General features: G+C 33.3%; 4 protein-coding genes across 6 annotated transcripts; 1 reads left to right on the top strand and 3 right to left on the bottom strand.

The window, feature by feature from the left end:
* Positions 1-1,004: 1,004 nt before the first annotated feature.
* LOC141665150 (uncharacterized) lies at positions 1,005-2,146 on the top strand. Its single transcript, XM_074471132.1, has 4 exons — positions 1,005-1,079; positions 1,277-1,317; positions 1,382-1,640; positions 1,739-2,146. The coding sequence occupies exons 1-4, from the start codon at positions 1,005-1,007 to the stop codon at positions 2,144-2,146; spliced, it is 783 nt and encodes a 260-aa protein (XP_074327233.1).
* A 530-nt stretch (positions 2,147-2,676) lies between these two features.
* LOC141667948 (putative beta-1,3-galactosyltransferase 12) lies at positions 2,677-6,875 on the bottom strand. Of its 2 annotated transcripts, XM_074474605.1 has the most exons (7): positions 6,395-6,875; positions 5,317-5,469; positions 5,149-5,231; positions 4,965-5,064; positions 4,742-4,855; positions 4,280-4,422; positions 2,677-3,180 (listed from the first exon to the last, which is right to left on the bottom strand). In XM_074474605.1, exons 1-7 carry the CDS (start codon positions 6,859-6,861, stop codon positions 3,092-3,094), a joined length of 1,149 nt encoding a protein of 382 aa, XP_074330706.1. In that variant the 5' UTR covers positions 6,862-6,875; the 3' UTR covers positions 2,677-3,091. The 2 variants fall into 2 exon arrangements, with proteins under 2 accessions (XP_074330706.1, XP_074330705.1); XM_074474604.1 differs by having other exon boundaries at positions 2,677-4,422.
* A 941-nt stretch (positions 6,876-7,816) lies between these two features.
* Positions 7,817-12,529, bottom strand: LOC141668433 (uncharacterized). 2 transcript variants are annotated; one of them, XM_074475321.1, is made up of 7 exons: positions 12,415-12,529; positions 12,123-12,238; positions 11,525-11,607; positions 10,521-10,642; positions 9,398-9,562; positions 8,654-8,747; positions 7,817-8,457 (listed from the first exon to the last, which is right to left on the bottom strand). In XM_074475321.1, exons 1-7 carry the CDS (start codon positions 12,431-12,433, stop codon positions 8,214-8,216), a joined length of 843 nt encoding a protein of 280 aa, XP_074331422.1. In that variant the 5' UTR covers positions 12,434-12,529; the 3' UTR covers positions 7,817-8,213. The 2 variants fall into 2 exon arrangements, with proteins under 2 accessions (XP_074331422.1, XP_074331423.1); XM_074475322.1 differs by lacking the exon at positions 8,654-8,747 and having other exon boundaries at positions 8,316-8,457.
* Positions 12,530-15,236: 2,707 nt separating this feature from the next.
* LOC141668519 (ATP-dependent zinc metalloprotease FTSH 4, mitochondrial-like) lies at positions 15,237-22,629 on the bottom strand. Its single transcript, XM_074475414.1, has 7 exons — positions 22,421-22,629; positions 20,296-20,371; positions 19,184-19,447; positions 18,270-18,509; positions 18,053-18,177; positions 17,442-17,918; positions 15,237-16,486 (listed from the first exon to the last, which is right to left on the bottom strand). The coding sequence occupies exons 1-7, from the start codon at positions 22,445-22,447 to the stop codon at positions 15,566-15,568; spliced, it is 2,130 nt and encodes a 709-aa protein (XP_074331515.1). The 5' UTR covers positions 22,448-22,629; the 3' UTR covers positions 15,237-15,565.
* Positions 22,630-24,270: the final 1,641 nt, after the last annotated feature.

The following is a 24,270-nucleotide window of genomic DNA, read 5'->3' as shown; positions in this document are numbered from 1 at the left end:
TTTAAATCTCCACGAATACAACAATAGCTTGTTTAAAATGTTCAATTTTTTTGCATGTAATCCAGTGTAGGAATACATTTTTATTTCGTTAGATAAATCAATAATGTATTTTCTTCAATAAAAATTCATAAAATAAAATGTGAGTCTCCTAATTTTAGAATAGCTCACATGTTTTCTTTATAAAGGAGTTTAGTTAGAGATGACAAATTAATCTAATTTTATTAATACCCAATTTGAAAACGTTGAATTTGAATTTCAATTGTATGTTTAATCGATACCCAATTTAAATTCAAAATTCAAATCTGACATGATAAAACTTGATAAATAAATGATAAAAATAATATAATTTGTAAATAATTCTAAAATTACATATTAGATACAAACATAGATCTGTATATTGTTATTTCATTATTTCATTGAAAATAGTCTACATTTTTTATAAATTAGAAAAGTTATTCTCAATCTCACATTTTAACATTACACACATGTATTTAGAAATTTTTTTACTTTACAATAATTTTCATTTGTATTGCTATGTGAAGTGTTATTTTATTTATAATAATAAATTTTACCTTATATTTAATATTCCAACCTGCAGAATATTACATATAGGTACTACTTATTTTTCTAATCAATTTATTTTTCATATTGTATAAACATTATTAAATATTTTTTATGGGATGTAATAGTCGTCTTTAACTTATATATCAATGCATACAATATTTGAGTATCTAAAAAAATTAATATCAATTTGACCCTTTCCGGCAAAAAAAATATTAATTTGACCCAATTCAAAACTGGAAAAACTTGGGTTTAAATATCAAATTTTAAATTTGAATTTATATATCAATCCATACAATATTTGAATTTGGATTAACATGTTGAATTATTTACCCAAGTAGTAATATATAAGAAGGTTTTATTGTAACCCTGCCGTGATGTGATATACAAACAACAATCCCTGCACAGAACGCTGAAGCTAAAGCCCTGATGTAACAATACAAATGGCGACGAGTTCGTCAGAGTGTTGTCCTTCCAGTGAAGTCTTTACTAAGATTCAAAGCTGTGTCGAAGCCATGGTATTGCTTAATCTCCGACCCTGTTTTCATCAATGCTCACCTTAACAGCACAAGTTCAACTTCAAGAGCTGATGATGATAAAATTATCATTCTTCACGACAAACAATTCTACGAATATAACACCTCCCCTCCATCAATTTCACTCCTCAACTTCGGTTCTCGTCAACTAATAGCTGATCTCGATTTTCCTTTTCCAGAATCAGAATGCAAGTTCCCCTTTGCTCCGTGTTGTAAGATTGTAGGTTCTGATAAAGGAATTGTTTGTGTTTCTGTATGCACTATTGAACTTGCCGGTTTAATAGGATTGATTTTGAGTTTGGTGCAAACCCTACTAGTCTCTACCTTTGGAATTCGGCAACTAAGCAATCCAAACTTACTCCCCAACATGACTTCGACAGATGGGAAGTTTTGAGCGATGGATTTGGCTTTGATCCTATTGACAATGACTTTAAAGTTTTGTTGTGTATAGGCCCTCCAAATGTTACTGCAGTCTATTCTACAACTAAGAATATTTGGCAGGTTAAGCAGAATGCCATTAATCTTTTCATTGCTAATTCTAATGTTTGTGTCAACGGCTTTTTGTGTTGGATTAATCAGTACAGGGGAGCGTCCGACATTGTGGTTTTGATTTAAATAAGCTGTCATGTTGTGCTATCAAGGGGCCGGTGCAGCTACATCTTATACTTACTAATGTCACCAGCTTAAATAATTCGATTGTTGTGATTCTCTCCGAGAAAGGATTCACGGGTAAGATTAGTTTGTGGACTTTGGATAACGTTGAATACGTTTGTGGCATTGGCGGTGGAGGAGTTGAGGCATCTTGGACTCGGATACTTAACATTAGTGTAGATCTACCAGTAAAGTTTGTCCATTGCTACTCCACCAATGGTGATCTCCTACTAGGATGTCGCGATAGTACTTGGTTCTCATATAACTTCGAAAAGAAAGAGGTTTTTAAGATCCCAGCCTCAGAACATTGGCAACAGGTTTTCAAGTATACTGAGAGCCTAGTTTCAATTTTAGGATCCAAACAAAGTGGAATGCTCACGAAAATGATAACTAGGTAAGTACTAAGGTAGGGAAGATTTGTTATTGCTGCTGTTCTGGTATAACTAAAGTGTGACTCTTTTTCAAAATATTAGCATTACCGTTTCTCCGAGGTACTGGCTGAAAGCTAAAATATTATGTCTTTCAATTATCTGCTCGCTTTTCACCAAGAAGAAGAAAAAGATTATCTACTCACTAGTACAAGTCATGTGAATAAACAAGATTTCATAAACACATATTGCATACAGGAAATGCTTGACAATTAAATTTTTTATTTTCTAAAAATGATCTTTCTTTTATTTATTTGCAATATCATTGAAATTGTTTCATTCTACAGAAGTGAGAAACATGACTTACGTGGACCATTTTATATCTTCCTAGTTCTATCATTTATGGGTAGCAAATTGACAAGGAAACTAAAACCCTACAAAGATAATACCGGCATTGGTTTCTTTCAAAAATTAAAAAAAAATCAGAATAATTGAGGAACTGCAATTCTTCTTACTCATCAAACACTTCCTCAACAACTTAACAAAATAGAGACTCCCAATGGTCAAGACAGAATTTTTAATATAACAAATAATAATTTCGATATTATTTTGCAATATAACAGTTGATACATTTCAAACCACTAAATAGATTTCCTTATATGCATTCGAATTTTCACTAAGCTTATATGCTACATTGATGATGATCCTGCATATTCTACAATGCCACTAAGGTTGAAGGGGCTAGGACAAAATATAATTACCCAACTACTATATGTTATACAGTAGAAATACATCATGCCGGATAGGGAAGAATAGGTACCTTCTTTCCAATAAAAATAACATAGGACTCTTTTCTCCGAATCACTAAATTGAAGATCGCATCTCTACCGCGCCTGGCTTTAAAGATATCATATCTCTTGAATAGGAACCACGTCGGAATTTATCAGTGATAAGCACACTCGGACCAGTCATTTACTAACTACGATCAGGTGGCAGCGTTGGACTTTGAGAACACATGCTGATATTGTGTAGCTGCTTCATTCTGGTTGCTGGATTGCATAGCCCTACAAATTCCTCGATAATAGTATCACACACACACACACGCATATATATGCATGATGACAAAATAATTAGCTTTGCAATTAAACATCAAACACTACCGATGAAGTTTAATCCTCTTAGTTACTCTTATAGTGTGAAAGCTGTATCATTGTTGGGAAACAAACCATGAGCAGTAGGTTTTTATAATGGGAGTTATGTCATGAGAGCCTTCAGTTCGACATGGGTGAGAGGGTAAACTGAGCTTATTAGACTGGATTACTTTCTTTAGATAGCTTAGGATTTATTTGATTTATAAGGTACACGTTTTTTGACATCGAAAAAATGAAATCCATTTCTACCATACAATTCTAGTCGTATCACAAATAGCATTGATCCTCGCATTGTACCTCTATTAGGATCCTCACATTTGTATCACGAAACATCTTCTCTCTCATTATCTCTATCAGGGATGCCTTTTGGTTGCTGCAGTTAAAAGGCCTGGTGCATACTTATGAAACCCTTTTTAGGTCAGGGTGATTTTGCCATACCAGTACACTCAACCATTGAAACTGTCGTGCTGTGCATCCTACTTAACAGTCAGCTATTCTCATCTCAAAATAGGCAATACAAATCCATTTATCGGACATTAGTCACTTCAATCTATTCCTAAATTGGAATTCGAGTAATAAAGCTCTGAAGCTTTAATCTGTCTCACCTTCTCTGTTTTTCGAAAGAAATAAACTTTCACTCATATGTGGCTCTGGAAAGTCCATTTAGGCATCCTATCCACCTTAAAAGAATATAAACTTCACTTGGGTAAAAGTATATCTTTCTATCAATAATTCCCCAGACCTAGTTTACTTTTTGCTATTTTTATTCTAATCATACAAACTCTGGTTATTTATATAGAAGTCTGCTGTCTTAAAATTTTATTATGTGCAGAAGTTGTACAATTCTTCTCGAAAGAAACAAAGAGAAATCCATATGGTTTTAAACATATCAAAAATCAATAATTTCTCAAAACCATGCCCAATGCGTAACCTCCATGTTCCATATGTATATCAAATAGAGAAGTATAATTCCCCACGCGATTTTGCTGATATTTTGGTAAACTGTTGGTACCTGAACATTTTGGTATGTCCCAGACTGCAATGGAGGTAGAGGTGCATTGCGGATCACAAATTGCTCTGTTAAATTCATGTTGGACATTCATCGCAAGCATCCATGAGCCAATACTGACATCCTCATTGTTAAACATCCTTAAACTGAAAGTTTTGAATTGAAAAAATAAACTTGATATCAAGAAACCAGAAGACTAACCATTTGATTAGAATGTAATTATTATTTTAAGAAGCTAAATATGATTATGCTAGAAATCAGTAAATGATAAAAATAACAAGAATGGGATTTGGGGGGGGGCACGGTTTTAGGCTAGCTTATGTCTACAGAACCTTGTGGTCTCAAAGATAAAAGTGTTTCTCCTAATATTCAATAAAAGGAAAAAAGGGTAGTAAGTTGGAAGGTATATCAACGGAAATATCATGACATCCCCGGTTATAAAACCATATGGCCTACACGCCATACCTGTTGTTCCTTGCAACTGCCAGTGATGCCACAACCCCTGCGGAAAGAACATAAATAGGTCCATAAGCATGCAAGAAGTATTCGCTGCCTATCACGTTCGCTGATTTCTCATACCTGAAATGTTTTGCAATGAAGTAGTTGTTATAAAGAAATAATTATAGCCTTGTTTTGGATGACAAAGTGCACAAGGGATAAATCAGACATAGAGTTGTATTAAATTTACCACTTTATTTTTGGATTTGTAATTACATGTCCTTTCTTCATGCATCCAATGTAAGTCAGTGCATGAGTTCTTTCCTTGGCTAGAAGAGTTGCAAGCCTGTCTGACATAATTTTACACATAAGTATAACTTAATAACTATAAGTATTACACTACTGGTTCGAAACTTGTGATTATGGTAAAATACCTGGACGCAGATAAATGTCATCATCAGCCTTAACATAATAATCTGCTTCGAATAGTTGAAAAGCTGCTTTAAAATAGGCCAATCTATGATGTTCGGAACATGTACCTATAAGTTCCAATTGGATTATATAATACTATGTATTCAAAGATCTAAGATCTATATACTTACGTTTTATATTTAAGCTTTTTATATTCTTCCTCAATATCTAAAATCAGAAAGTCATTGTACTTCTCGATCTCTTTCTCAAGCTCTGCCATTTTTGTTGCATCTTTAGTTCGACCAATAACAAACCTAAAAGCTAACCCTGTAGCTTGCTCCAACCTACATACGGTGAGAACAAAATTGTAATGTGGAGTATGCTAATGTTTATTGTGTTCACAAATAAGCCTTAAAACCTCAGATTTATATTAATAGTCATGGTAGAATTTTTCATCATGAGATAGGAAAGAAGCATATATTTATTCCCCTGGTAAAGTTCCAGAGCAGGTGTAATGACGATTGACGGACTTATAACTTGCACAGTGGCTGACAGAACTAAAGCAGACAAGAAATACTGTATGAATATGCTCTACTGCATATTTAAATTTTAAAAATGTTTGCTAAAAGAACCATCAAAAATATACATAGAAGCAAACTTCAAATTCATATACAACCAAAAAATTTATAAATTTTACGATATATGCAATTAATAGACAGATTATTGTATTCTATTAATAGAATATTGGTAAAAAAGAAATTTATAACGAATTTAAGCAAGTGGATATGTAAAAAACAGTTATCCGTCTCAAAAAGGTGTGAGCTTGGTTCCCTGAGTAGCATAGCTTCTCTATCGACCAATCACATACAGCAACAACAGAATTAGCTGCAAATCACAATTCCCTCATCAAAATGTGAAAAGATTCACTAGTCATTCTCTCCTTACTAAATTTATAGTGGCCTAAACACTCTCCACGAGTAGTTGAACTAGGGGGTAGCAAGCACTAGCCACTCAAGACTACATCATCAGCTGCTGACTTTGGAGAATCAATTAAAAAAATCTCTCAAAAAGATTACTCTTTCTTCATCTATCTTACAAATATATATGATCTCACAGGGTCCTCTACAGTTTACAACAATGCCACACTAAATACAAGCACTGAAATATCAGTAAGTATACTAAACTGCATAATTATTAAAAAAAACACAAAAAGGGCTAAAAAATTAATAAATAAAAAATGCAAAGAGAACTGAAAAGCAGGGAAAGTACCTAAGAAGATCATGAGGATGAGAAGGAAACCAAGTACTTCTCAAAGCCCGTCTCCGATCACCCGACCCGAACCCGGTTTGAACACCCACCAACCCAACAAACTTTATCTTATTTCTCACCACCCCATTAGTCCCCGACACTCGTTGAGCATTAGGGAGTGAATAATATGGCCGGAGCGTGTCTTCCACGCGCCCACATCTGAAAGTGGGGATGGGTCTGACAAAGGCGTAGATGACGAAAATGAGGCCGGAGAGACAGAAGAGGAAGCTGAGAGTGGGGAGAATTATGAGGAGAATTGTGGGGTGGCGGTGGAGGAGAGATAGAGAGATGGGTTTTTTGGGTTTTGATGAGTCGCCGGAGATCGGGAGGTAATCGGCGATTGCTACGACGGCGACGGAGGAGGAGGAATCGAAGAGTGAGAATTTACGGGGCATTTTGGAGGGGAGTGAGAATGTATTTTTTGTCATACGTGGACTGTTGTATTAATAAATGCATTAATAATAAAATTTATCACCAATTTTACCTATTAATGCCCAAAATATACTATTTTTCACCTTCAATCGTCCAAAATGCTTAGATGCGCACGGACCGCCTAAAATACCCATGAAATATTCATTTTAGGATACGTAATTAACCTTTCAAATTTTAATAAAGAATTCGCATGTGTCACATACATATTCACTTTTTGATTTATAAAGAATATGCATGTTCAACATGCGTATTCACTAAAATACAAAAGGTGAATACACATATTAATTGTAAAAATTTGAAATGGTGGGTACGCATCTATCACATGCGTATTCAACGGCTATTTTGGGCGCACATTACCGTCAGTTGGTATTTTGGACATTTTTTTCTCAAGTGGGTATTTTGATTTTTCACCCTTACCCGATTAGTCGTTATAAGGTATTTTATTGATTTAATTTTTAAAATTTTGATATTTTTTTAAATTAACATATTAATATTAATAAATTAATTATTATTATTATATTTTTTAAAATATAACAGATTAATTTTCGATTAATCAGTAATTATCCGATTAATTATAATAAGCCGTGTCTACTAATTAATTATGATTCTTGTCTTTCAGATTAAATATGATTTTTGATTTCCGTCTTTTAGAACATCGGTAGATATATATAAACTTCAGATTTTTATATAAAAGAAAAGAGAATAAAACATTAAAGCTTTCGTTTTTAAACTTGTTCCTGAATGAATTTTTTGGATAAAAAGGTGAAAATTAGGATAATCTTATTTATGTAACTGTACCCATAATTTTCTTCTTGTATAGTAAAAGATTAGCAGCAATATTTCTCCCATTATTTCATAAGAAATCATATTATATTTTTGTCAGGATAAAGTTATATGATGGTAATTAAGCACAAAACCCAAAATGATAATTTTCCAATGCAAAAGATATCGTGTTCTTAATGTTAACTACAATTAATTAGGATCGTATGTCATACAAATGTTATGTTCTAACCAAATCTCAGAACACACAAGAATAAAACCTATAACACGAGACAACAAAAGATAAATATTTTATATTTACAAGCTGTTAACTTAAATGAGTACTTTTCAGGCAAAAGGTCTCGTGTTAATAAAGGTCCTTTTTATTAACTTAAATTAATTTAACCAAATAGTGGGTACAACTTTGAGCATGCACTCAGGATTGCTGTTTATCATGCTTTTATATTTTATAAAGCCTCTTTTACTGAGCCTGTCCCATACACGTTCAAAGATACAAAGCTCTCCAAAGTACCTCCCAAGTATTTAATTTTGTAACATAAATTGTGTTCTCATATGATCTTTTCTTGTATCAAATGCGAGAGCGGACAACGCTTTCTGTTTTTCGGCAGGACAGCTGCTCAGACAAAGACTCATCTTTAGAAGACTTGGTCACGAAATCGAGAACCACTGAAGCTAATTCATCTTGATGTGAAGTGTATTCATGGTCTGCTTCTTCTATAACGAACAATCTGTGGTTTGCAATGTACTTGCCAAATTCCATGGCATCTTTCACAGGTATTACTTTATCTTTGGAACCATGAACAGTCAGGACCCTACAAAATTTAAGAAGGGAAATAGCACAATGAATAAGATATTACAGGCCCATATACAAATAGGTACAGTATTCATTATCAGTGTTTGATGAAGATTGAAGACAGCAGCGACTCCGACTTTAATACATGTCAATGACATAAGAAAACAAGATCACAGTCTGAATATAACATGATGTAATGAGTTAAATTTCTTCACCTGCAGTTTTCTTGGATTTCTTGGGACACTGCACGCATATCAATTGTTAGACGATCCATCAAACTTGCTTCACTCACTCGATACTCTATCTTGCCTATGAAACATATTCAGTTCGAGATAAAGTTTAGAATCTAATAAGGGCTTTATCACTAACAATCACTAAATTGTATATTTTGATATGCTCTCCTCAAGTAAAATGACATATACGGGATGGACTTACTGTTGTTTTCACTAACCGTACAGGAGGGAATTACTAATTATTAAGAAGAAACCAAAGTAAAACTGAACAGTCAAAGACCTACAACTTACATTCCGGCAGACTTACAGAAAAAAGAACAGTGTCTACTAGGACATTTATCAAAAGCAGACCATAAGTCTGTTTATATTGGACGCTTTATTGTTTCTCTACTAATAAATATCATTATTTATTTTTATGAATATATTGACGTCAGTCGAAGGCTAAATTAATTCAGGAAACTTATTGAAGGACCCCAGTTAATTACCATCGGCAGAAAATCCTACATCACTCATGTTTTCTTGATGAAAGAGGTGCTAGAAATAGGAAATGCATAGGGTTCTTAGACTAGAGATGCAAAGGAACAACTTTTAACAGGAGTAGAATAAGTAACCAATTTCTTGTTATTTTATTTTTGCAAATTAAGCATAGGAAAGTCCATATTTTGAAAATACAAAAGGATTGGATGTAATCGCAAATAAAAGTCTAAAAATCAATATTAAGCTCACCTCTTCTGTCTTTAACATCAATAAAACCACTTTGCTTGATTCTTTTTAAGAAGTCTTTACCCAAACGCCATTCAATGCCTCTCTCTAGATTAAAACGGCCAGAAATATTGACAACTGTACTAACATCACTGTACTTCGAAGCATACAGCAGCACTACATTTCCTCCTGCAAATATACCATAAACCCATATACGTTCAATCAAAGATTCAGAGAGATCTAAGATATATTATCCGCATAGCTATCAATCATCATATAAAATCTTTTTTAAGTATAGTTACAATTATATGTTGTGCAAGAGTTGCTATAAAATTTATTCATATTGCCAAGTTAAATGGAATCAAAACCCCAAGTAGTTGGTCCAGTAGGTGTAGAGAGTTGTAAATCAAGTGCGAAGAGTTTGAGGTAAAGGGTTCCATACCCGTGATTGACAAAAACAATTATTTAGACTACCTACCAGTGCAAAAGCACTCTGTTACCTGGCACCAAGTGTAATAAGGTGCTTTGCACGAGCATGACTATAAAAGGAATTAAAAAATGTCTTATCTTACATTTGGAAGAAGTCAAGACACCTTGGACGAACTGAGCTCTAAATGAGGAAATGACAAAACGATTATGAGAACTATCTTAACACCACAGAAGGTCTTGAATCATATTCACATTAAGTCCAATTTGTAGCCAATGTGTATATCATCAGATAGTAGATTGCCACATAAACTCTTGTTCCTGTTATATAGGCAAGCAAAATTTGTAATCTTCAAGTAAAAAACTGAACCCACCAGCCACAAGCTCCTCAGAGAAAATACAGTAAACTCTCTGAATTTGCATTTAATATTAGATGATACACTTTGTTTTTATAAAAAAATTACACAATACTAATATATTGTTACTACAAAAGGAAAAAAAGAAGAAGGGAGATCTGTAATTCTGTGCATCTACCACATATACATATACATATATAGATATATATGTATATGTGCTTGATATTACTTACCCACCTAGATAAAATGATAGTATATAGTTCTGCCAGTCTGCCACTAGTTTTCAGGTATATGAAAAAAAGATAAAAAAAAAAGAAGCAATACAGTAAACTTTTGTTCTAGGTTAAGAGTACAGAAAAAGAGACCTTTACTATGCCCTATAACTGCAGTAACGAGACGCTTCTCGGCATGAAAGAACTCGACTACATTACGCAACTCATCAGCTTCTCTACGATAGTTACCATACTGAAAAGAACCTTCACTTTCCCTAAAAAAAGGTAAAGTTGGATTCAATTACATAGAACGCTATAAGCTCAGACAAATAATATCTGTATCTCTACGAGGTAAACTTATGTCAATCAAAATTTAATGACCTGTTTGTGATTAAAATTACAAAAGACAAAAATTTAGTGACATGCAATACTTTCACAAGGAACTTTATCGAAAAATGAATAATAAATATATACATATAGGGATCTTAAGGTTGGCTAACGTCTGTTTGCTTAGCACTAAATTGTGGTCAAATCACAGATCAGATTGGACTGTTTTGGCAAAATTAATTTTCAGGTCAGCGGTTATTTTTTTCGAGCTTCAAACTTCTTTTCTGGCGTTCTAGCTCATATTACATTGATTCTGAATCTTTATATCTTCAATAGCAACTGATTAGCCCAGATTCTAGAGTGCAAGAGAGGTAGGTAGAAAAACTTTTAGAGAAATTAATTTGGTGTATAATGTGTTTTTGATTTGTGCCTGCTCTAAGGCATCCATGTTCTTTAATGCATGTATCCCAACACCTATACATATACTACAACATCTCACATTCTAACAGTGACGAAGTGTATTTACATTAACAACTTCATTGTACTTATTTTTTTCTTATGAAGAGCAAAACCACTTAATTTCAAGACAAACAAGCTAAAGCAAATAATTAAGGAGTGCTAACAGAATAGTACACAAAGGAAATTCCAAGTGTACCCCTGCTACCAAGAGAATTCAAAGATCACTACTAACATATTGAACTTGAATGCCAAGCTAATTAATACCAAAACTAAGTGGCTAGATAGCTATATGGATATTCGAATAAGTTTGAAATATCAATGACTAAATTGGGATTCTCTTACTTCGAGGTGTTCAATTTTAAAAAACTTACCCATTACCCGTAAAATCAAAGCGAAAGGCACTAATTCCTTTATTTGCGAAAGCAGCAGCAAGGTTCGCCATAGGAATTCTCTCCTATCATTAAGTTATGGAAACAATAAGGGAAAATGACTGTTTGTTTAAAAGAGTGAATTTTCTTGTTTTTACTATAATTCAACATTATACACTGGCATATAGTAGCACGGAAGAATAAAACTTGAAGCTGTATATAGGAACACATATTCTACTGTAAAAGGGAGGAATTGGATACTTAATTAGCACGTAAAATTACAAAACTCAATAACAGGCATATGGATATCTACGGTGTAGACTATTGATTAGCTTGGTCACGATGTGAATGCATACAGGTATGTATGGCTTAAAAATGTTGCTAAGAACCTCTGAAATTCATTAGCAGATAGTAGATTAATGATGCATAACAACTTGTCACGGCTTGCATTCAAAGACTCCGGTGAATTTAACGTAATTGTGTATAGGGTACGAGTTCATCGCACAGAACTAACTAATAACGCACACTGAACAATGCAACATCCCCTCTAAAGAAATTAAAAAATTTAATAATTTAAGCTTCATAGGCATATATTAACAACCTTTGAGGACTTAAATCCATGGCAGATTATGACAAGCTCCTTAGAGGCTGTTTGGTGAAGTATGCCAACAAGCTTCTGGCCATGGCTGTTTTCGATTATAATTCTCTGCAGTTGAACTGAAAGCAAAACAAGGGTCAGCTACACAGCTCGATTAAAAACATTCAAATAACTTAAGAAATAATTTTTAAAAAGTTGAATCAAAAACAAAAATCAATTAAAATAAACAAAATCAACATCTCAAAATTCCACAAATCGCTAAAATTCGTTGTTAAAGCGGGGAGAACAAGATTACCATGGTCTGCTAAAGCCATCAAGACAAAGTTCAAAAGTCGGGAGGGTTGATTTGAGGATTCACCCCAACATTAATAGGACAACGCTCTTTAAATTGAATCATTGATCTATTTTTATTATTAAAATTGCGAAGCACGGGTTAATATTTATATATTTTTATTTATATTTTATGTAAATTTATTAAAATTTATTATAAATAATTAAATACTAAATAATAATTATATAATTATATTTTTATTATGTATAATTTGAAGTTAAGTTCAAATAGTATAAATAGTATATAATTGATGTGATCTATGTTAATATTTGTTGTTAGTGAGATTCGAATCTGAAAACTTATATGTATTTTTATAAATAATAATATAAATGTTTGTTGTTAACGAGATTCGAACCCGAGAACTTATATATATCTTTATAAATAATAATATAAATATTTAACCGAGAACTTTTGTAAAGTATTTTTTTAGTATTTGGATCTAACGGCTCTGATTATTTGATCAAGAAGATCCGACGGTTAAGATGAAAAGGGATAACCAAAATGAGGGGTTAACCAAACTATAAATTATACCCCATTCCGGTTATTATAGTATAATAATATAGATATGTACTTTGCATTTTCTTTTGTAACCCGTGCAATGCACGGGTCTTGATTAATATTTATATATTTTTATTTGTATTTTTTATAATTTTAATTAAAATTCTATATAAATAATAAATACTAAATAATGATTATAGAATTATAATTTCATTGTGCATAATTTCAAGTTAGGTTCAAATAGTATAATTAGTATATGATTGATGAGATCTTATTCACAAATAATATTGTAATAAATATTTGTTGTTGGTAAGATTTGAACCTGATAACTTATATGTATCTTTATAAATATTAATATAAATGTTTGTTGTTGACGGGATTCGAACCTGAAAACTTGTGGAGTGTATTTTTTTAGTATTTGAATCTAACAGCTTTGATTATTTGATGAAGAATATCCGACGGTCGTGATGGAAATGGATAACCAAAATGAGGGTTAACCAAACTACAAATTATAGCTCATTCCGGTTATTATAGTATAGTATAGATATGAAATTAAAAAAAAACAGGTGGAAAGTGCTTAAAAATATATAATAAAATAATAATTAAGAATGAAATAGGTACATTTTTATTCTAGTTTTTCAATTTTAAATAAAGAGCGTGTTGGAGATGTTCTAATCATGATTCTAAAATACGGTAATCGGAGATTAGTCAGGGATTTTTAGAACATGGGTTCAAATCATAAATAAAAAAGCAATATTTTTTTCGCTACCAAAAATATTTAAGTGACTAAATTCTTTTGTGATATTATTCGGGTGTGGTCTTTGAACATGATGCTTGCTGGACTAGATTCGAAAGTCGAAGATTTGGATTCATCTACAAGTAGTCTTTTCGAGCATATACTTCAAATAAGTGATTATATTTTTCTTTTATTTAGTTGGGTGTTCTCTCTTCGGACCTTAAGGCGTTAGTGTATAAACTTTCGGGACCATCATGTATGACCTTCGGTTACATGATAAATTTTATTGTACGAAAAAAACTCCTTTCTTTATTTTTGTATATCGGTACTATCTATATTCGAGATTTTATATTTCACCGACAAAAAAAAGAAAGCAATATTTTTCAGTTTTCTAGTTTTTATTTTGAGAAAATATCAGTTGAATATTTTTTTTTTGTTTCTTTAAAAAGTCTTTTATAATTATTTTTATTAATTAAAAATTTATAATAATTAGTTTGAATTTTAAAAAGCAAATCCCAATTGAATATTATTTTAAGAGTTGATCGATAATTTTTACAACATTGCTTTCGGTGTATTCATATTTTACTTGTAATTTTTATTTAAAATACGAATCATTTAATTTTTTATTTTTTAACATAAATTTTCAAAATTAGCCTCTGAAAATGACTACGTTAATATTTGTTTTTTTGCTTGAAAGGGGTAAAGTTACGAAAATGTGAATTTTAAGTTACATAATTGAAACCCTATTTTCATTCTGACTATATGTTTGTAGGCTTAAAATATATTATAGTTTTCCCCAGTTCTTCGTCTTAAACTAACTTTTTAATTTAGACTCATACTTAAAAAGTTGATCACACTATTTATTAATAGTATTTTTTTCACGTAAAACTATCCCATTTGAAAGGCACACCATTGTGATGGGATGATTGAGTTGTTCTGTTACCATTCGCCGTTTTTGACATTAAACCCCATGGGTCTCCCTATTTGTTTTATTGTCTTTTCCTAATTTAATCTATTCATTAATAAATAATTACTTCCTCAATCCCATTAATCAAAATAGAAGCCTCCACTTACACTCCCATTCTTGAAGAAGAATTCAATCACTCTATTGTAATATTTTGATACTGGAGGAACTAGGTAGAGATAATGAGTCCACCAGGTGTTGATTTTATATTAAGTGGTAGGATCGAAAACCCTAACGAAAGCCAGAAAAATCATCATAATTTCTAAACAAATAGCATCCCCATCTTGCCATCAAATTGAGACACCACCACCTAATTGCAACTGATCCTGTGATCAGAGGATTACCTCTTTTTCATATGGGATCGGTCAAATCTGAAAAACAACACGAGCTTGGTTCTGGGGAATCCAAGTTACTTTTTTGGACTTCCCGGGATACAAATTCTAGATCCCACAGCCACCATGGAACTCACCTCACCAAAATCTTGCACTGTAGGAGGAAGGGTTAAGACTCTGCCAGTATGGAACCAAAATCTTAAATATTCCGGCTTTTATTGTAACATATATGAATGATTTCTACAACCGATTTAACTGGAGCTAGAAATAATTTTACTAATCAAAGCATTACAATCCCAACCTCTGCATGTCTAAAACTACACAGCCAGAAGAAAACTACACATAAGGAAACTACTGCAGACTAGATTATTTTTAGTGTTGTAGCCTAATTAAATCCACTGGAAGCTGAAAAGCTGGAAACTTATAATACCAATAGAATCTTGCTATACCTCTACTACAGCTTTTTCTTCACCTCCACGCTCACATGGTGTAACGAGGACCTAAGTGATGTCACAAATTAAATCTTTAAATAACCAAATTGATTGCTATTATTTATATGCACCAAAGCCATTCCGCTATCCTATGCTAAGATCTAACAGGAGCAGCTCCTCTTCCTTTGGCTGCATCGGCTGCAGCAGTTGCAGCTGCAGTAGCTACGGATGCTGCAGAATCTGCGGCAGTGGGCCCTGGAGGGGGAACAGAGGTGGGCTTCGAATTGCTCTGGGGTACAACCACCTGCTGTTGCTGCTTCTCAGAGCTGAACTGAGCAAGAAGGGCCTTAATCTGACTTCCACTAAGCGTCTCGCGCTCGAGTAATGCATTAGCAAGTACGTGGAGCTCCTTCTCATGGGTGGTGAGGATGTACTTCGCATTATTGTATGCACTCTCCAACAATTCTCGGACTTCTTCCTCAATAAGGGATCTGGTCTCTGTGCTCATGTTTTTTCCATTGTCATCATAATTGTGGGTAACAACCCCTACTTGTTTGCTCATTCCAAATTTTGTAACCATTGCTCTGGCAAGATTAGTTGCTTGCTTGAGGTCAGAAGATGCACCTGATGTAACTTCATTTTCACCAAAAATGAGCTCTTCTGCAACTCGGCCGCCCATGCAAACATTAAGCCGAGCCAACATCTGCTTACGAGATATACTAGTTTCGTCCTTATCTGGCAATTGAGAGACCATACCAAGAGACATACCTCGAGGAACGATAGTTGCCTTGTGTACTGGAAGAGCCCCATCAGTATGGATCGCTACCAATGCATGGCCACCCTCATGGAAAGCTGTTAGCTTTCTTGATTCATCTGATATAACAGCTGACTTGCGTTCACTTCCCATTAAAATCTTGTCCTTGGCATATTCTAGATCTGCCATGCTCACTGCTTTGGAACCATCCATTGCAGCCTTGAGAGCTGCAACATTAACCAAATTTGCGAGATCTGCACCTGAGAATCCCGGGGTTCCTCTGGCAGTTATCATCAGATCAACATCATCGCCCTTTAGAACCTGTCAAATGATTTTGGAAAACGTTATAATTGGAGTTAACTGTACTTCCAAGTTATTTTTTTTTAGAAATAATCGCCTGCCTATGGCTTCTTCACATACTTGAATAATTTCAATTTAAACCAAGCAAACAAAACGCTGACAGGGAAAAGCCACAGGGTGTCATTAACCGAGGGCCTGAGACACCATATAACCATGATATATATTATATAATATATATCAAAATGTTAACAAATATTACAAACCAAACCAGATGAAGTTGGAAGTAAGGTCAGGATAGGGTACGCTGTATGAAGACCCAAAACCTACTCCTAGGATAAAGGCAGTTTTCATGAAGACCCCCAGCTTTTGGAAGAATTTTTAAAAAAATTTTTACGAGATGTTGATTATTCTAGAAGATTTTTGAAAATTCTCAAGATAACAATAAACTATACTCTGAGATGAGGTCAAATAAATATTACGACACTGTAATTTTTTTCGATAAAATGGGTGTGAATTGCTAGAAAATCCCTCACATATTGTTAAATGGCCGCTTGCAATTTATAATGATCCCAACTAATAATGTGTAGAGGAAATGTAAAATATAGACTCTTAGTCAAAAATGGCATACTAGAGAGCACATCGACAATGCCTAGAGTGTTATAATATATTCTGTTAGCATGTGATGAACCTAAACAATGAAAAATCGGAACACTTCTTCTCGCACAAATAAATCATCCTTCACAAGTTTGTTTTCACTTGTTCTAACATGTCCATTGCACTCATTTAAATTCTTTAATTATGCTGATGCAAGATAAGTCGCTTCAAAAGACATTGGGTTCTGGTATCCTATTTCTAAGATAATTGAAAACGATGATATTAAGTATGGTTGACTCAACCTTTCCATGCTTTTAACAAGTTCTAATTGTGGGCATATTCACCAACTACCAAAAGATTTCTAACTCAGCAGCAATTTTACCTTAGACATGTGAGATTCCATTATCTGCCTCCGGCCTTCAACATCTGGATTCGGAACAACAATGTGACGATCAAATCTTCCAGGTCTCACCAGGGCCTTATCTAATGATTCGGGAAAGTTAGTAGCAGCAACTACTATAATCCCTTGGTTTTGTTTAAAGCCATCCAGTTCAACTAGCAATTGGTTCAAAGTCATTTTCATGTACTGCTGGTCTTTTGGGTTGCGACTACCCCCTATTGCATCTATCTCATCAATGAAAATTATGCAAGGGGAACACTTCTTTGCAGCTGAAAACAGATCTCTCACTCGTCGAGCTCCAACACCAACAAACATCTCTTCAAACTCACTGCCGCTACATGAGAAAAAAGGAACCCCAGCTTCTCCGGCTATAGCCCTCGCCAACATAGTTTTTCCGGTTCCAGGAGGACCAACAAGCAGAACTCCTTTTGGTAGCTTCCCGCCTAGACGAGTGAAGCGCTGTAACAAACAAGAAGCTAAAGAATACACATGACGAGATACTAATGACCGTTTGGATCAATATCTTTAATTTCAAACAAAGAGGCAGTGGTACAATAAAATTCTTCAAAATGTTGTCAAGATGGTGTAATTACCTTAGGGTCCCGAAGATAGTGAACAATCTCTTCTAGCTCTGCTTTTGCTTCATCAACACCCTTTACATCATCGAATTTTGTTTTAGATTGCATGATGGGTTGCACCTCCTCTTGGAGACCAAGCCCTGCAGTGTAGATTAAAAAAAGGTAATACTAAATGAATTAAAGAAATATTCTACGTTTTGTATGGTGCCAATCAATTAGGGATAAGTAGCACCTTTAGTTATTCCTCTATCCTCAATAAGTGCCCCGACACCTGAAATGATGATAAAGGCCAAGCCTAATGTTCGAACAGTACGCCACACTTGTTGTTTAAAGCTTCCTCCCTCAGTAGCCACCGTGTGTATAGGAGCAGAGGATGTTCCTAGAACACTGTCTTTTGTCCTTTTACCCACATTTCCGAACGCTGCAAGGCTGCCAATACTTTCTTCCCGCAACATACTAGAACCTGAAGCTCCTGTGTAGAATTATGTAGACTTGTCAATGAGTATAACATGTGACAAGCCAATGGAAACAATAGGAAATTTGTTGCTACTTCTTCTACAAGGACTAGATCATTGCAGTTCATACTTCATCTTACTAATAAGTATACACAACTGCATATTATATATATATATATATGCATCTCATTTTGCAGATGGTACTGTAGTAACCAAACGATATCATCAGCGCAAATAGAGGTGTTTTTGGTGTCCCCGTGTCTCATTTTGAAATGGAATGGCTCAGAACCATATGTCCATATTCATTGAAATATGTTGAACACATGTTAATAGATATGTTGACAAAGCTATTTACATTCTCTATTTGTTGAAAAATTGTAACTGTAAGGTTCTTTTGCAGTGAAGACTAATCCATTGATAATTACCATTTCTGATTCTATCTTCTGAATGACATAGAATCTGTAACATAATCATAATTTTAAACCACAAACATTAAATGCAAAGTTGAGGACAATAATATGCAAATGTAATAGAGGACAGTTGAGACTAAAAGAGTAATATTTCTACACAACAGTTTTCCAAGAAGTCACTACTTGGATAGGTTAGCCAACAAATTAATGTTATGATATGATCATGTTCGATACTATAAAAATCGTTTAAACACAATAGTAAATTTAAATAGGAAACCCACCTCTCTGTAACATCTTAAGCAACTCGCTCTCATCCAACCTATCAACTCTAACTAATGCCTTGACATATTCAGCAAGTGCTGATTGGCTAGTATGCAACGAAGGTTGACTTTCAAACAATCTTATCACTTCGTGTGGATCATTTCGTCGTGAAAGCTCTCTAAGATAAGCAGCATCACCAGATTCATCTGTATCACGGACTCTCCGAGCTAAACGTCCAATGTAACTCGACTGAAAACGATGAGTACCACTAGGCAGACTACTCACTACACAAGAAGAGAAGTCAATAAACTCAATATACTGCACTAAAATGCTTATAAAATGCTTTATCAATTAGTGCCATGGAATAACTGTACCAGTTAATACTATCTAAAATCTGAAGTAAATTATACATCTCAGTAACCAGTTAGGAGCAAACTTGCGCTTTCACTTAAGTAAGGAAAGTCCGATTCTAACTTCTTCATAACAGCCGAAAGAGCTGGTAATTAATCTATTATTCAGTATTCTGGGAGTAAATATCATACGACTTGGTTTTCTCTTTGATAAAATTTTTCTAAGCCAAAATATCAACGAACAACGATACAAAGGTAACATATGAAATAAATCTTTAGAATACTTGGCAAAAAAATCTTTAGATTTTTAATAAGTTACCTGCAAACCAAAAACTCAGAGATAAATAAACATGACATCTTTATGTGAAGAAAGTCCCTAAAGTACTATAAACATGACATCTTTATGTGCATGTATATGAGTTAATGGACTTTTAAAGTTACAAGTGTTGTCATTTTATAAAACAAAACATGCAACTACATATGAGATAAATGTTAGTAGTCTATTAAATCAAACTGGAGAAATAAAAAGGTATTTACAAGGAATAAAACACATAACTATCACTATATATGCTCTTCCCCTCTTCTGCATTAAATTTTGACTTGTGAGACAACTTTTCCTATCTTTATAAAACATAGAATGATGTGTTGAATTATATTAAATAATTAGTCAGTTGGGTAACTATAAACCGACCTATCAAAGCCAAGTTGGGGAACTATAAAAAACTACTAGTGCTTGCGCCAAAAAAAGACAAGAAACTGCATTGGAATAGAGAAGGTAATACCTCTGCCACCTTCAAATGCCCTTGATGTGAGATACGACCTGTTTAAGTGATTGATCTCTTGATGTTTTTTTGCAAACTGTTCAAAAAAAGAAAGAATAAAATGGCAGCAGAAACGTGAAAAAAAAAGTTGGCCAAAGTCCCAAAGATCACTGTTTTTTTGTACATAAAAAATGTGACTTAATAACTATGCTACATTCCTCTTAAGTCTAGAATATGGGAAGATAGAAAAAAGGCTCATAAGTCATAATAACAAAATTGATGGTTCACAAGCGAATCACAAGATTTGAGCATAATGAGCATTGGTCTATACTTTAAAATGTGGAATTACGTAGTGAGGATATGGACTAGAGCACAAGATTTTCCTGGTAGCCTTATTAAGTAATCTTTCTGTTGTTGCTTATAAGTAATTTTAAAGACATACGAGAGTCTGAGTTTACTGAATATACACCCGAAAAAACAGTTGCAAAAGAGATCACTTTCACTTAAATAATTTAATGCTCGAACCCTTGTATACAGAACTGAAACATGAAGTGGACTAATCTCATTATGCTTCCTCTGCGATCGGGAAGACAGTGAACTTAAATTTAAAACGCATTGTGACGACTGAGGAAGCTGCGAATGCTAATAAAATATGCAGTATTGCTCATCAGTCACCACAGAAGACAAGCAAAAGACCATATGTCAAATTTATAGTATTCTATACTAACTGAAAAAAATTCTAGAAAAAAACATAATAAGCCCATCAATACAATGCACACTAACGTGGTGCACTTGTTAAGAATCAACCATTATCAAACTCTTATTTTGATCCACCAGTTCTAATGGACCTCCGTTTTTTAGATTTTCCATTAAGAATCGCGTCATCTTTTGATCTCAAAAAGTCTCGTCATAAATCCAAATTTCAAATCTGCTGTAAAGCATTACATTTTGTGGAATCTTTAGCATATTTCACTTTCTTAGATTGATAATAATACAATGACACATTTGCTGAACTGAAATCTGTATGTCAAAAATAATTAGTTTCTAAAAATATTAGTAATCTATTTATAATTTTCTCTTTTTTCAATAGAAATTTGGCATCTTTCTTACCAAAATTTGCTCCAATGATTGGCACTCAAAGTTTCCGATATATTCATACATGTTTAATTAATTAGATACAAAGGTATAGTATACGTCTATAGTGGGGATGTAATGCATCTTTGGTTGGCACATCAGGTTATGTGACAATTTACACTCTTTTCAACACCCCATTGGAGTTTCTCTTAGAGCTTATGGATCAAAGTAAAAGTTTGAAACTCAGTGTGCATTGTATTAATGGACTTAATAAGTTTTGCTTTAGAATTATTTTCGATTAGTATGTATAATATGGTTCTCGATTAATACGGTTGAATAATAACAAGGGAGCTTTCTGTTCTGCTTCACATGAAACCCAAGAACACTATGTGCCTGTTTGGCAGTAGAGAAAATGACCGTTATTGGGCTCAAAGCCCATTTGTGTTTCATAGAGACTGTTTGGGTAAATTTAAAAACGATCATATATACATCACATATGTTAAAATGATGAAAGTTGGGCATCCCCTACTTTCCCGTTTTAGCTTTATCATAAGACTCATTTCACCAGTAATTAACTCATGAGTTGTGTAGAATTAGCCCCCAAGTAACTTGTAACTAAGGGATGATATTAAATAACTTAATTTTAAGTATTATATTTTTTTATAACTTTATCTTTTTATTTTTAGTAATTTGCATTTCAATATTTATGTTTTAAATTTTGTCTTTTTGAATTTTTTATTCATGTATTCAATTATTATATTCGATTCTAACTTTCTTTTAAAATAATTATAATTTATAAGTAATGATTTACCAAGCACTTAAACAGCTTATAACTAACTTTTATGTAAAATTATTCAAATGCCTGAATTTTTCACTTAAAGTGATAAGTTACATTTTTTAAGAAATATGTTTGAATACTATATGCGAAAAGCCCAACATTTATCTTAATATAATACCCAGAATACAAACCCTAATATGTAACAAAAAAAATATAAAAATTACTTCAAAACAAGCTCATTAAACAAGAATGAAAACAAAGTCATAACTAAAAAAAAAGTGTAGTTGTACTGACCTGGGTGAGAAGGCGCCTGAAAGCCATTGGGGATCCGATGAAAAAAACGGTTGAAATTGAAAGAATGAGGGTACTGCGTGTTATAAAAAGAAAAAGGAAAAGGAGTAATTAATTAGTGATGACATGGAAGGAAGATGTTATTGTTGGGTTATACAATGGCCGCGAGTTGCCATGGCAGAGGGAGAGATGTCTCTGCTTTGCCAATATGCCAACATATATGATCCTTCTTAAATAAATTTAATTAGTGGTGTGTTAAAATTATGAAGCAAAATTAATATATTCAAATAGTAATTAAATACAGTAAATAAATTATAAATTTTAATAAACTACATAAATTTTTAAAATTAATAATTACATACATTTTGCAAAATAAAAAATATGCATTTTTTATATCCGTAAGTAGTTACTCCCTCCGTCCCAACCAATTCTTTACGTTTGATTTGGGCACGAAGGTCAAGTAGTGAAAATGAGAAAGGAAAGTTGGTGAAGTGGTATAACCCACTGATTTTTAATATATAAAAGTGATATAGTAAAGTAAAAGTAGTGTGAAAAGAAGGGAAAAATGGGAAAGTGGTGAGACCCATTTACTATTTGTAGTAAGTTTTGAAATGTAAAGAATTTGATAAGGCATCCAAAAAAGAAAATTATAAAGAAATGGTTGTGACAGAGGGAGTAGTACGTTTATTTGTTTAAGTTGTATTTTATATATAAGGTTACAATATAGACACCACCGTATTATTTATGGTGCTGTAAATATAGCTATGATTTATTTACAAATATCATACTTCTTTTTTTACCCATCAAATGGTCCTGCTTCACCATTAAAATGTGACTAATATCATGCAATAAATAAATTTTGCAATTGTTTTATTACAAACTATTTCAATTATGTTAGACTATTTTAACTTTTAAGTTTATTATTTATGTTATTTTAATAATGTTAGATATATTTGATAATGTCATGGCTAATATGATTTATGTTTAGTTTTCAGATCTTACTTAAATAGGATAAATCAGTACTTACTGGAAGTCAGGACTTAAGGATATCAGTACTTATATTATCAGGAGATAATCATCAGAAGACGGATATTAGAACTTAAGTACTGAAGGACGTTCAGATATCGACATCAGCTGATTAAATGAAAGAAGATCGAGACAAACATAAGAAGAGATATGCATGAAGAAGGAATTCTATGAAGAATAGAATACTTGGAAGAAAAGATATCTGATTGATATATTTTAGGAAGCAGAATTATATTCCATATCAATTAGCGATTATCTTGTAACTGTGTAGTATATAAACACAGACATAGGGTTTACACTATAAGTGTTATCATATTCGAGAAGATTATTCATTGTAACCCTAGCAGCTCTCGTGATATTTGTTCATCACTGAGAGGTAACAGTTCCATACTGTAACATAGTTTATTGTTTCAATAAAGTTTGTTTTCTGTTACTTGAGTTATTAAAGTTCGATTTGATTGTACTTTACACTGTATTCACCCCCTCTACATTGTGTGTGTGACCTAACAAGTGGTATCAGAGCCTATCTGTTAACGCACAAACAGTTTAAGATCCAAACACAATCATGTCTGACACAGAAACTCCAACTAAGCCCACCAAAACTGAAGAACCTCCAAAGACACAAATTCAAAGTCGGTATGAAACCATCAGAGTTCCCATATTGAGACCATCTGAATATGCCATATGGAAGGTGAGGATGACCATGTTTCTGGAAGCTACAGATCCAAAATATCTTGATAGAATCAAGGAAGGACCTCACAAACCAACCAAGCTCGCAGTTGCAGTTGCAGGTGAAGCAGCAAAGACTATACCAAAGGAGAAGAGTG

The sequence above is a fragment of the Apium graveolens genome, chromosome 6, assembly GCF_009905375.1.
Source record: "Apium graveolens cultivar Ventura chromosome 6, ASM990537v1, whole genome shotgun sequence".
In the NCBI taxonomy this organism is placed as follows: Eukaryota; Viridiplantae; Streptophyta; class Magnoliopsida; order Apiales; family Apiaceae; genus Apium; species Apium graveolens.
This window is presented reverse-complemented; position numbering and strand designations above follow the sequence as displayed.

What these genes read in the sequence shown, in the direction of transcription:
- LOC141665150 (XM_074471132.1), top strand. Translation starts at nt 1,005, where the DNA reads ATGGCGACGAGTTCGTCAGAGTGTTGTCCTTCCAGTGAAGTCTTTACT. An exon ending in AAAGCTGTGTCGAAGCCATG is followed by an intron (nt 1,080 to 1,276) that starts GTATTGCTTAAT and finishes TTCCTTTTCCAG; the next exon opens with AATCAGAATGCAAGTTCCCC. An exon ending in TTTTCATTGCTAATTCTAAT is followed by an intron (nt 1,641 to 1,738) that starts GTTTGTGTCAAC and finishes TGTGCTATCAAG; the next exon opens with GGGCCGGTGCAGCTACATCT.
- LOC141667948 (XM_074474604.1), bottom strand. Translation starts at nt 6,861, where the DNA reads ATGACAAAAAATACATTCTCACTCCCCTCCAAAATGCCCCGTAAATTC. An exon ending in AAAAAGCTTAAATATAAAAC is followed by an intron (nt 5,232 to 5,316) that starts GTAAGTATATAG and finishes CGAACATCATAG; the next exon opens with ATTGGCCTATTTTAAAGCAG. An exon ending in ACAAATCCAAAAATAAAGTG is followed by an intron (nt 4,856 to 4,964) that starts GTAAATTTAATA and finishes AAAACATTTCAG; the next exon opens with GTATGAGAAATCAGCGAACG.
- LOC141668433 (XM_074475321.1), bottom strand. An exon ending in AGTTATAGGGCATAGTAAAG is followed by an intron (nt 9,563 to 10,520) that starts GTCTCTTTTTCT and finishes GTATATTTGCAG; the next exon opens with GAGGAAATGTAGTGCTGCTG. An exon ending in GAAATCCAAGAAAACTGCAG is followed by an intron (nt 8,458 to 8,653) that starts GTGAAGAAATTT and finishes TAAATTTTGTAG; the next exon opens with GGTCCTGACTGTTCATGGTT.
- LOC141668519 (XM_074475414.1), bottom strand. Translation starts at nt 22,447, where the DNA reads ATGGCTTTCAGGCGCCTTCTCACCCAG. An exon ending in GGCATTTGAAGGTGGCAGAG is followed by an intron (nt 19,448 to 20,295) that starts GTATTACCTTCT and finishes CTTCTTGTGTAG; the next exon opens with TGAGTAGTCTGCCTAGTGGT. An exon ending in ACTATCTTCGGGACCCTAAG is followed by an intron (nt 17,919 to 18,052) that starts GTAATTACACCA and finishes TGTTTGTTACAG; the next exon opens with CGCTTCACTCGTCTAGGCGG.